This window comes from Dromaius novaehollandiae, chromosome 13 (genome assembly GCF_036370855.1).
Source record: "Dromaius novaehollandiae isolate bDroNov1 chromosome 13, bDroNov1.hap1, whole genome shotgun sequence".
NCBI lineage: Eukaryota > Metazoa > Chordata > Aves > Casuariiformes > Dromaiidae > Dromaius > Dromaius novaehollandiae.
This window is the reverse complement of record NC_088110.1, coordinates 8,807,521-8,820,021: the sequence shown is the minus strand read 5'-3', so window position 1 is coordinate 8,820,021 and position 12,501 is coordinate 8,807,521. Positions and strand designations below refer to the sequence as shown.

At 37.7% G+C, this 12,501-nt stretch overlaps 1 protein-coding gene across 9 annotated transcripts in view; it reads left to right on the top strand.

The window, feature by feature from the left end:
- The window catches only part of ADCY7 (adenylate cyclase 7), a 71,338-nt gene that overhangs the window by 55,067 nt on the left and 3,770 nt on the right, over positions 1–12,501 (top strand). For all 9 annotated transcript variants that reach the window (XM_064519563.1, XM_026102251.2, XM_026102250.2 and 6 more), the window contains 13 exons: positions 248–328; positions 1,319–1,391; positions 2,150–2,247; positions 2,974–3,058; positions 4,096–4,233; positions 5,464–5,526; positions 6,337–6,375; positions 7,814–7,977; positions 9,293–9,374; positions 9,969–10,124; positions 10,860–11,006; positions 11,446–11,553; positions 12,361–12,475. In XM_064519563.1, the coding sequence (XP_064375633.1) occupies positions 248–328; positions 1,319–1,391; positions 2,150–2,247; positions 2,974–3,058; positions 4,096–4,233; positions 5,464–5,526; positions 6,337–6,375; positions 7,814–7,977; positions 9,293–9,374; positions 9,969–10,124; positions 10,860–11,006; positions 11,446–11,553; positions 12,361–12,475 (1,349 nt within the window). The remainder of the gene's footprint in view (positions 1–247; positions 329–1,318; positions 1,392–2,149; positions 2,248–2,973; positions 3,059–4,095; positions 4,234–5,463; positions 5,527–6,336; positions 6,376–7,813; positions 7,978–9,292; positions 9,375–9,968; positions 10,125–10,859; positions 11,007–11,445; positions 11,554–12,360; positions 12,476–12,501) is intronic.

Here is a 12,501-nt window from a genome sequence, read left to right as displayed (position 1 = left end):
TTCATAAGAAAAAGGATGTCTATTTTAAAATGTTTTTCTGATTTTGGAAATAGCCTGTTGTGATTCTAATGTATTTTAGATACCTGCATTGATCAAAAAGCTTTGTTTAAATGAGATAAACGTTATGTTTAATAATTTCAATGTACTTAAATTTTGCTACGTATATAAGAGATTTGGATAAACAGGAATTATGAGCCATTCTTGTTTCTGAATAGCATTTATGACATGGACTTTGTATTGTTCTTAGAAATTCCTCTCAGAAGGGAAGGATAGAGGAAGATATTTATGATGAGATGATGTCCACCATTGAGGGCCTCAGCTCAACTAAGTATGCACTATCTTATTTTTTCTTGATTTTGCTTTTCTTCAAGAATAATCTGCAGTCTCAATTTTAAGTCTAGATGCAAAATTTACTACTTAAAAAGTTACCAGGATTTAGTCTTGTCCTTTTTTTCTTGCTTTTTTACTTACTGTAGTTCCTTCTCTGTTTTGTTTGAATATGATGAGATTGTTAGTGCATTGTGACAGCAAGGAGTCAATGCCCAGCACAGCGGCTCAGTGGGGTGTGTTGGCATGAAGCAGCCAAACGGTTGGTGTAACTTGCTTACCAGTGTTGCGAGGAGGAGCTGTGGGGCAGGGTGGGGGGAGCTCGCGCGCGCCCCGCTTGTCGCTGGCTGTGGTGGCAGGAGGTGGGGTGCCGTCCCGGACGGGGCCAGGCGCAAAGCCAAAGCCCTGTTTGAGGGTAATAGGGAAACAGCTTTTGTGTCTGGCTCACTGCGGGTGAGTGCTCTGTCAGTCGCAGGCAGTGCTATTTGGAAGATTGACATTGGCTGTGTGTCGTCTTTTCCATTTTTTTTAATTTAAAATACAGTGTCTAAATCCTCATCGAGTGTAAAACACTGAATTCGAGACTAAAACCTTTCTTTCTTTTGTCTAAACTATAGCAAGGCTGGTGACACCGTACTGCAGCTGTTCCTGATAGGTGCGGCTGTTACTTAGGGGGATTGCTTGGGGGCTGTAGGCCATCTGTAACATCTGTTTTCATACTTTCTTATATGTAAAATTCACTAAACTAAGAAGGCTTTGGGTTACATTCGGCATGTGATGGCAAATGCTGCCATCTCTGGAAGCTGCAGAGGTTTTTACAGGAGTCGGCAGACAGGTAGCAGGGGACGTGCGAGGAGCCGCGAGGCGCTTCCAGGGCTGTTGGCCGCGCACGGAGCCGTGCCGGCTGCCCCGGGAGCTGCGCCGGGGCAGGGCTTTGCAGCCGCCCGTGTGTCACGTGCGCTTTGTGAACTGCCTGTCTCTTTGAATGCAGCCCCTGGTGTGGCAAATCCGATGACTTCTGTGGATTCTCCCTGATTTTTGCAGAACCTGGGCTTGAAAAAGAGGTTGGTAAGAGCAAAATAATCCTTTCTGGTCAGCTTTGATTGGTCCTGTGGGGCAGCGTAAGACTACCCTTGAAACTGTCCGTTTTCGTTCTTGCCCTGGGTTCCCGAGATGACTGCCGACCCCAGGAGGTCTCTGGGAGCTGGTGGCAAACAGAGCTCGTGATTCATTCGAGTTAGTCACTCCCCCTCGATTGCCCCGGTTGTGGGGATTGGAGGAGCCTGCCTCTAATCTGCGGTTGAATTCTTGCGGTGGGGCACTTGGTAGGAGTTTGGCCAGCCTTACTATGAACAGCTTCTTTCAGAAGAAATGAGGCATTTTTAAATAATGTATCTCTACGCCTTCGCTTTCTGTGGTTGTTTCATTGTGAGTGTAACCCCATTATTTGTTAGGCAGAGGACATTTCCTGTTTGAGTAACATTGTTCTTCATGTCCAGTACGTCACAGCGCCGTAAATTAATTACTGATTTATATATTTCAAATTTACTTGTGTGTATGTACTTTTTATAAGGATTTTGATTAAGTGGGGCTGTGAAGTCCTGAATCAGGTTTTACGCTGTGGCCCATTTGCCTCCGGGTTTGCTGGCAGCCAGTGTTCACGTGAATTTTATTGGATGGCTGTTTTCTCTTGCTCTCTCTTAGTTTCTGTATTTGGGCTTAATAGTACAGTGTAAATTAGCATATATATGTAATCACAAAAATGTAATAGAATTAAAAAAAACATGGAATTGTCCTAAGATTATTTTGATCTGTTTTTCAGTATCGCACCATTCCTATTCTAAAACTGAAGAGTTACTTTGCGTGTGCCAGTTTCGTGTTCCTCTGTATATTTCTGATACAGATGTTTATAATGCCAAAGTAAGTGTCAGTACTTTAATATTTGTAATTTAACTTAAGCTATGGATAAAGTAAAACTCTCATATGCATGAAACTTTCTTAAGTCTTTTGGAGTTTCTGAGTATTTAGGCATAAGAAGCCTATGTTTCTTAATTATAATCTACCCTTTAATGAAAGAGTGCATTCATGTTGTTGGCGTAAGAGCCCAGATGCCAGAATGAAAATAAAATAGAAATATTTCCTCAATATCGTGTTTGACTGCTTGGTACACACAGAGGGATGATCAGTTAAGTGAGAAATACTGTTTTATAAGAATAATTGGCTGTAAGCACATTGAATGAGAAATAGGAAAATGGGATTGGGTAGTTCAGATGTGCTCAGTGATCCTTTTTGCTGTAGAGACTGAGGGAACTTGCAGCTTCTTCTCATACCTCTGAGAAAGCAGCTGCTTGATGTTTCTGAAGTTTATGGCCTATTTGCTTTTCCTGGCTCATAGAGTGCAATTTCCACGTGGTTTCCACATGGGGTAATAGTGCACATGGTCACCAACGGGTTGGAATATCTTAAAGTTAATTTGTGCAACAGGAGAAAAATAACCTGTGCAGCGTTGTGATTGTTCAATGCTGTGAGAACAATTCTGTTTAATTCTCGAGAAACACTGTTAGCAAGTATTAGCTTGATGAAGTGCAGTTTGAGGTACATTTTCATTTAACGCTGTTTTGTTTAATGCTGCTCTCTTCTGTTTAGAACTGCAAAACTAGGGATTTCCTTTGGCGTTGTCGCAGTCGTAATTACACTTATTTTGTTTGTGTGTTTTGCTGAGAAATGGATGGTAAGTAAAAAACACAGTTTCCTGTTCTCAGAAGTGAATGGATGCAATTCAGCAACTAAGTCTGATAAATTAAGCTATTAATTTCAAGGGGAGGTAGAGGAACTTAGAGCCTCAGATTACCAGAACATTTAATTGCCTGAAATAGAGGTTTAGATGCTGAACTTCAGATACTCATGTTTGAAAATTCTTAGTGTTATTCCTATGTGTTACTTCAGTATTATTTGGGTTCCAGAATAGGGGGTAGGAGGGAGGAGGAAAGTATTAACATGTGCTTCTGTGGGTGTTTTTTTTTAAGCCATATTTCTCGGAGTTTTTAAATGTTTGTCCTTAATAACAATTTTGGTTGTCAGTCCTGCGGTTTTCTATAGTGGAACCAATATTAAAATCAAAAGAAGTATGAATGCAAGCTTAGTTTTTATAATCATTCATAAAGCCCCATGGAAATTACAAATGTATGAATAATTTATTGGCAGCAATTCCATAGCTGTTAGAATTCCAAATGCACCATTACATCAATTAGGACACTTTGCATTTGGATTTTGTTTCCTTTGCATTATTAAATGTATGCAATTACTGCTAAATATAAATAAATAAAACAGTCTACAGTGATGTAGAGTTTAACTATGTAAAATAAAAAAGTTCTTCTCAGTCTAAGAAACAGCTGGAGATGGGAAAGGAGAGAGGGAAGGGATTTTAGAGATGTCCTTAGGCTCATCAGATCTATGTTGTGATAGAGCAAGGGTGAGAGTGAATTCTGAAACTCTGTTGAGAAGGTTCTACCATCAGCTTATTGCAGAGCAGTGATGGTCTCCCAGGAAAACTGCTGCTGAAAGGTCTTTCTCTCACAGAGCCAGGTTCAAGCCATGTAAAGACAAAAATACCCCACTTGTATTCATTGCACTCTAAGTCTTCACTGCACAAAGACTCTTACCTCTCCTTTGTACAATAGACAAAATACTCTTATATGTACAAATATTTCTTCCTGAATATAAGAGTCTGTTATCCTTGTTATTGAAATAAATTCATTTTGTTTACAGAAGTGCTGCTCAGAACAGTGGCCTTTCTTGCACCATCTTTGTGCTATCTCAGAAAAGGTGGAAACAATGCCTTTGCTTCGGCTTCCTTTAGCAGTCATCACCATCGGTGCCTTGCTGACTATAGCTATTTTTAATTTGGTAAGTAATCGTATTATCTTCATTCTGAGAACTTACTGTAACATCCATAGTTGGAGCAAGTTACTGTATTCTTTTTATTAAGTACTTTTGCTTTTTGCTGCTTTTTCTAATGTCTGATTCCCACCTAAGCTGATTTACACCAGGATAATGCACATGTCATGCAAAAGAGATTCACAGGAAAAATTCCCAGTTTATAAAATAAAAATTCATATGAAAGGTTTCAGTTCCATTTTACTTCATCTGCTCTTTACTTTCAAGATGGCATTTTTAATTACTGTTGATTATAACTCTTAGCACTAAGATGGTCTTCCTTTTTTTTTTTTTTTTTTTTTTTTTTTTTTTTTACGTAGGATTGAATGGTTCCAGTGGATAGAGGTTTTATCAATTATACTGCACTACTTGCTGCATTAGCTAATAATAATACAGATGGGGGAGGGAGGAGTAAAGCTTGGATCCTTATTTTAAAATGAAGCCATTGTGGTATAGTTATTGCTAGACTGCATAGGGTTAACTCAACTCTTCATCCTGCAGGTTTGGCCTTGTGACCTGGTTTTCACCAAGATACAAACTGAGTCTGTCCTTTAACTTTAGGCTGAGTGTTGTGTTGCATGTAGGTCCCTACTTTTGAAAAACAGAACTCTTTGGAGTAACCTCAGGCTCAAGACAGCTCTTTTTGTTTTAAATTTTTAAAGCTTTATGTGAGATTTCTTGCTACCAGTTAAACCTATCGGATGGCTACCTGCTGCTAAAAGGGACGCGCTTCCTATCCCATGTGCTGGGTCTAGCGATCCCAGGGGAAGTTTATTCTGAAAGCTATGCTGCAAAAAACTATTAATTCTTTTGTAGGGTTGTTCTTCTGCTGGCTTGGCTTTTTGAACTGACTCAGTGGTGTCATGTGAACATCACCAGATCCAACCCAAGAGGAAGAACAGGAGCAGCAGCTCTGAGCTGGGGAGAGAGAGTAGAACTACACGTTTGTGCCAAATAGCTGTTAGGTTAGCGTGGCCATAATGTTAACTTCACCTCTGAATTAAAAAATAAGTAAGAAAACACATGGCAATTTTCCCTTTTTCTTGTACCTTGCATGTGCATGTTTGTATAAGAAACATCTATATTGCAGTAGCACTGAAAGGGCGACCAGGTCAGGACTTGTGCAATACATGGAGAACAAGCTTAAAATAAGTGACTACCTGCTAACTAGCTTACATGTTTTTTTTGCTAACAAAACAGACTGCTGAAGAAAACAAGCCTGCAAACTCTACTGGATCAAATGAGCTGTATGCTACCACCTTTGTGAGTAGAGTACTGTCTTCATTTCCAAGATTGATTTCATTTTGGATGGTGTGTATAATATCAAGTGATGACAGCATTTTGATATCTTTCCATCTTTTATATCTATCTTTTTATAAAGATAGAATTTTTAAATCATTGAACACACAAAAATTTACTCCTGCCACAAGGCAGTTTTGGCACTTCTGCTAATATTTGCTATCATTAGCCATGGTTTTACTGTGTATCTTTCAGGGATTTTAAAAAGTCTGGACTACTCATGGATGCAGCTGAAGTCTTGACTTGATTTGGTTAGTCAGGATCTTTTAAAATCCAGTGTTCTGAGGAGAGTATTTTAATACAAAACAATTCAGTTTATGCTGTAGTCCTAATGCTGATATTTTCTTATAATGTTAGTGTATAAGAGCTTAATTCTTGTTCATACTCCTGTGTTTTTTCTTTGGGTATCATAAGAGAAAAACAGGGTTTATACATTAAAAAAAAAAAAGCATTATTTAGAAGAGAGTTCCTTAGCATCTATTTAAGCATAGATTTAGCACTTGCTATCACCTATGAAAGGATTATTTCTGAGGATTTCAGTTTTTAGCTCTTTAATTTCAAAGTGGCATTCCGTTTTGAGACCATCCAAATGTTTGGGATGCTCCTGTGTCCCTTCGCCCCAGCTGTCAGTGATGGATATGTTTTTGAACAATGTGCAGTAGGTTGTGTGAGGACCTTGTCTTTCAAGGCCGTATGACAAATGATAAGTTGCACATACATAATGCATGTTTTACTCACCTGGTAATTTTCTGTTCTTGCATGTCTGTAAATCAGTCTTTTGGAAATACAACTGAATACTGCATCGAGGAAACTGTAAGTAGTAAATACATATACCTCCCAAATTAAAACCCAGGTCTTTGCCTACTGTGCATAGTATTGATACCTGGCAGGTTCTTTAACTGCTTTTAAGCATCTGAGAGCATAGAAATTCTTCATGCTATCAAAATGTTCCATTAAAAGTACAGCTTTGCATCTCACCCTTGTGGAAATTTCAGACATGAAAGTTGATCTAGAACCTTGAGAAAAAGCGGTAGAACAGCATGATGTTTATGGTCATGTTTGAGAGGCGAGAGCTGTTTTGCTGATACTCATAGGTGTCCTGGTAAAGTATCCCGATAGAGTGAAAGGGCTTAAATGGCATGTAGACCTGTTCCAGTGTTCCCTATGCAGCCGTTTCTGTTTCAGGGATTTAGCTGAAAATGGGAGTGTTTGCTACCCTTTGAATAGTAGACTCGCAGCATTTAGAATGGCAGGGTTGGTACAATTCATTTTATTATATGCTCTGATTCCCAGTTACCTTATAAATTGCTCTAGTTTCATTGATTTCAGCAGAAATTGTAACAGTTTATCTAAGAATCTCCCAGAGCTCTGTGGTATGCCTCTCTGTACTGTTAGGGGTGAAAAGGTATGATAATTTGATGCTTTGTGCATAAAGAGAACTATACACTCGAGGGGCAGAAGCTGAGGAAATTGTGGAGTTGCCTGTGGACTCAGATACGCTAGCTTTGCCTCTTACCCATGTCGCTGTGGCTGTAGAGAGCAGAGCAATCCTGTCTGCACAGTGCACTCTGTAGCAACCGCATTTTGCTGCTGTCAGCTGAGTGCTGCCCTTAGCCACCAGGCCTGGAATGTGATTTGTCTAGGAAACTTTTCATTAACTTATTAGATAATGACCCTGCTTGATAATGCTTAATAGCATCAAAGTTCTTCACAGTGCAAGGAGGGGGTGCCTCAGGTGGGGGAGCAAGCCGTGCCCTCTCGCCCTCCCCGTGGTATCGGGGGGCAGATGGAGACGTCCTGTCTGCGGGAGGTGGCACAGGGAGCACCGTCAAATACAGGAGCAGAGTTCTGGAGTTCCTGGCTCTCAGCCGGGTTGCTGGACTATGAAGCTGCTTTAAGTTAGTCTTTAACTTTAAATAAATAGCTGTTTAAATTAACAGTCTTCAGAAGATAAGTCTCCTTCTCAGCATTCTTTCATTTTTATCTGGTATTGCTTGTGTTTGCACCTGATGTTTTTTATTTAAATCCCTTTTTTTTCTCTTTAACAATTAAAAAAAAATCAGTAAACTAAAAGAAGTCATTAAATCCCTTTTAGTGCAATTAATAAACATTTAATTGTATTATCAACTGATTTTAATTTCTTGTATTTAAATGATGGTGGTCATGAACTTACAGCATTTGCTACTGTTTGAAAGTCTGTTGTGTGTAAAGCCTGAATTATGCAACTGCTCTTTAAATTATTCTTCTACAGTATTATACTTACTGCTGCATATTAGCGTTCATTGCTTGCTCCGTATTCCTCCAAATGAGCTTCGAACTCAAAGTTCTTCTCCTGTCCATTGCTGTGACTGTTTACCTCATCATTTTTAATACCCTTCAGCACAGACACACGAGCATCTCTGTGAATGATACCAGGTACAGTGCAACGTTTCTCATAATAGACAATAGGGCTCTACTAAAGGAGGTTTAGGATTTTTGTACATTTTTTGATTTTTGAAATCGAAAAATCATAGAAGTCAGAAAGCATTACAAAGCTTTTTATAAAGTTAATGACACAAATCTTATTAGACCATATCACCTCAAGAAAAATTTATTGGAAGAAAAATAGGGTTTTTCTTAAAAAACAAAAACAAAAACAACCCCTGCCATGAAATGAGTTGATGGCTTCAGAGATGTCTGGAAGCTTATCTTACATTGAAGACTGTAAGAAGGAAGGGGAAGAATCTCAATCTTTTAATAGGGTTGATCTTCTCTTAAACTATGGAGTAAAGCCTTATAAAAGGTCTGATGCTGAAGCTGTGCTTGCCATATATTGCTAGTCAATATTCTGGTTAACTCTTCGTTTACTACACGTACTTTGAAAAGTAACAGTTCTCTGATCTAATTGAAGTCCAATAACTGTAAAAATTCTTTTATAAATACTATGTGGAAGAATTATACTGTTCACTTGCAAGTCTGTTTCTCACATTTTCAGCATATTCTCATAGATGAAGATTTGGATAAATCTATTTGGCAGAGACTAACTGTGAGCTGAGTATAAATAAAAAAAAAATGCAAATTACCTCTTAATTTGGCTTCTTAATCCCAGGCTATTCATGTCATGACAGCAATTTAGTTTGATACGTTAAGTTAGTGAAAATGAGTAGATGTAGTAAGAGACACTGATCTTATGAAATATGAATGGCCTTTCAGGTTTGTTTTTATATATATATATAATATACACCTATATATAATACATATACATATATATACATATATATACATATATATATATAGGTGTATGATTTTATATGCAGGTGTGATTTAATGACTGGCTTTGTTTTATCAATTAAGTTGTTTTTTTAATCTTCTTCCCTTTTACAGCTGAAGTTTTTTCTAGTTCAAAGTTTTGTTGGCTATGTTTCCGTGGAGGTAGTGTGGGGAGGGAAGTTGCACCTTAGTGCAATGGAAATTAAGGTGGCTCCATGTTTACTTGAGAACACCTCACTACAACAGCTACTTAACAAGGCTTCAGCATGCATTTTGTCCATATGTTAAATGCAGTTCATGTACTGAAATGAATGATAATCCTTTCTCATTGTCAGGATAGGACCCTTCACCAGACGGCCACTGGCACAAATAGACGATGCCAGTGGTGGTATTTCTGAACAAAGCCCGCCGCCCCACCCTTTAATGATGTAGATTTTTTTCAAATGATCCAAATGATTTGGTATTGCTTTCTTGTTTTCAGGTTTTTCATGAAAGAGCCGAGAATAATGACTAATTTATATCTGGTTCTGTTTTACATAACCCTAGTTCTACTTGCAAAACAGGTATGTATTTAAAAAGCAATGTTAGTTCATTTTTACTTGCTGCAAGTGGATTTAAACAAAATGCAAAAGTATTGTTAATTTAAATTGTGCACTAAATTGATATGTATTTTTATCTTCTTTATTCTTGTACTTAGTTGTAGACAATGCAGAAATGTTTACTCTAAAATGGCAGGAACTTTCTCATGTTTTTCAGTAGCGTTTGCATTCCAAAAGTCAGAATATTCTAACTTTCCAATTTTCCTCTCTAATGGAACTCCAGAAATTGGAAAGCAGAATTTATATGTAGGATCCGCCTGTATTTATAAGCAATTTTTCATCCTCTATCCAGGCAATAACTCAAGATGAAAATAATCACCATATTATCAAAATGTCATGTTTGTAAACACACCTGAAGTGACCTGAATGGCATTCATTCATGCTGACTGCTTTGCATTTTTCTGACCTTCATTCTTGAAGCACTCTTTTCATACCTATTCAGGTTCAAAATGCCTTGAAGAAACTTTTATTGCTACTGTTCCTATTTTGAATAATTTAAGACTGATATATTTTTCAGTGAGATGATATATGGATTTATCATATTTGGGTTTTTTGCAGATCGACTATTACTGCCGACTAGATTGTCTGTGGAAGAATAAGTTTAAAAAAGAACATGAACAGTTTGAAACAATGGAGAATGTTAACCGGCTTTTGTTGGAAAATGTACTTCCAGCACACGTTGCTGCCTATTTCATTGGTGAAAAACGAAATGAGGTATGTTTAATATCTACTATATGAATGACAGTAAATTGGACTTCTGTAACACAGGACATCATGCTACCAGGCACAGAGAAGATTGTAAGATCCTGCACATGTGTTGTATCTTGTTTGTATATTAAGACCTTCGTAAATCCAAGAATCTGGTACCCACATGGCCTCCAAAGAAATGTCAGCTTGTACTGTCAGTCTCTGAAATCTATTCTAAGAATTAGTTGTTCAGCTTTGGAGCAGAGTTTGAATTTGGCAACGATTTAGGAAGGATTTACTGCTTTCCAAAGACCGTATTTTACTAGAGCGGATAGGCTTTCTTTTTAAAAGAAGTTAGTTAAAGGACCAGATAGTATCTCCTTGGTTACAACCCCCACGAGAAAAGTTAATTGATAACGATTCTTCTAAGACATCCATCTTATTCTGCCAGCACTGTAGCAGAATAAATATTGCTAATTTCTGTCCAGAATAGATGAGAATTTTGAGATACACAGGTAACTCAGCCTTTCTGTAGGCAAATCACCTTTGTTAACACCTCCGATTTAAAAAAAGAAAAAAAACAAAACAAAAAAAACCCCCCAACATACATTACTTAAGTTAACTTTATTACTTTACAGTGTGCTATAGGATAACTTCATAGAAAAAGTGTAATTTGACTAGTGGTAGCAAACAATGATAGTTTTCAGTGGCTGTGGTGGAGGGTAACTGCTGACAATGTGTCAATACATCATTTTCCTGTAGGACTGGTATCATCAATCTTACGACTGTGTCTGTGTCATGTTTGCATCAGTACCAGATTTTAAGGTATTTTATACTGAATGTGATGTCAATAAAGAAGGCCTGGAATGCTTGCGGCTGTTAAATGAAATCATTGCTGATTTTGATGAGGTAACTAAGTTTCTGGCAAAAATGGACTGGATTTTTTTTATTTTTGAATTTTTTTTGTGGATTATTTACTACGGAATAAAATGTTTTGCTAGATCTGCAAGCGTTGGGGGAGAAAAAGGTGTTAGGCTGAACTAATACTCTGAGCTCAGCCCTGCAATCATGGAAGTTAAATGTATTCCCAACTGATGAGGGTTTTTTAATTACATCATCTAATGCATTAGTAGTATGGTTTGAAAAAGTCTTTAATTTCAGAACTTGCTTCATTTCTCCTATGAGCCGATAGAACAAATACTCAATACTTTCTTATCTAACCTTGATGTGATTAATGATAGTATTCCTAAAGATGCTTAAAGTTCACTGTAGAGAATACAAGATTTCTGGTTAAAAACTGAAATGTGGTATTAACGTGTCAACTTTTACTTTCCTTCCCTTTAAACAGCTGCTGTTAAAACCTAAATTTAGTGGTGTTGAAAAAATCAAAACCATCGGAAGCACTTATATGGCAGCAGCTGGTCTCAGTGTTACACCTGGCCAAGAGAGTAACCAGGTATGTTTTCTCTGAGGTCTACTATCAGTATTCTACATGTTCGTACTGTGCATTTCACAGTAACACAATGTAATGTGATAGAAAAGAGACAGTGAGTTACCAAGAGCGACTTTCTGAAACGTGGAGAAAGACTGTAAGAGTGTATTGTCTCATATTGAATTCATTATTATCTTCTAGTTTCTTTTTTCTCAGCAGACATTAGCCTGTAACCCCAGCATACTTTTTACAACCTTCATCTTTGATTCCAGTAGCTTAACATTTCTAGATGCATAACAGAATAGCTCTAACAATAAGGTAGTCAAAGACTGCCTGCCAAAGAAAAGACCATCTTGGAATTTGACAATAAGCTGTTTGTGATACCTGAGAACTGGCACAAAAAGAGAATCCTAAAGTGCCACATGTTAGATCTGAATTTGAAACATTCTATAACCCAGAAGAATTAAAACCAATTTCTCTGCTCAGGCTTACTTTCACTGTAGCAGGATTGTGGACGATGTTAGGATGTGTGCATGTGTTGTATATACAAAGTATATAAATTAAATCGGAATCCAAAAGGAGAGGCACAGATTCATGATTATAAAGGTTAACTGTATCATGTTTGCCTTATAGTCACTTCAGTTAAATTTAATGTTTTTTTAAAATCCATGTGTAGTGTTTGAGCAGTGCAATTCTGTTGTGTGGCCTCATCCTTGTAAATGTATACTTTATTCATTAGTAGTACTGGTATGGAAAACACTGTGCCATAGTAGCCTGACACAACCTTCTGTGGTGTTGTTCAATCATTAATGTGTGTTACGATCTGCTTAGGATAAGGAGAGACAGCATGCTCACATTGGGATTATGGTGGAATATGGAATTGCCTTGATGAGTAAACTGGATGGCATCAACCGACACTCCTTTAACAATTTCCGCTTACGTATTGGTAAGTTCAGTTTGTGAAGAACATGA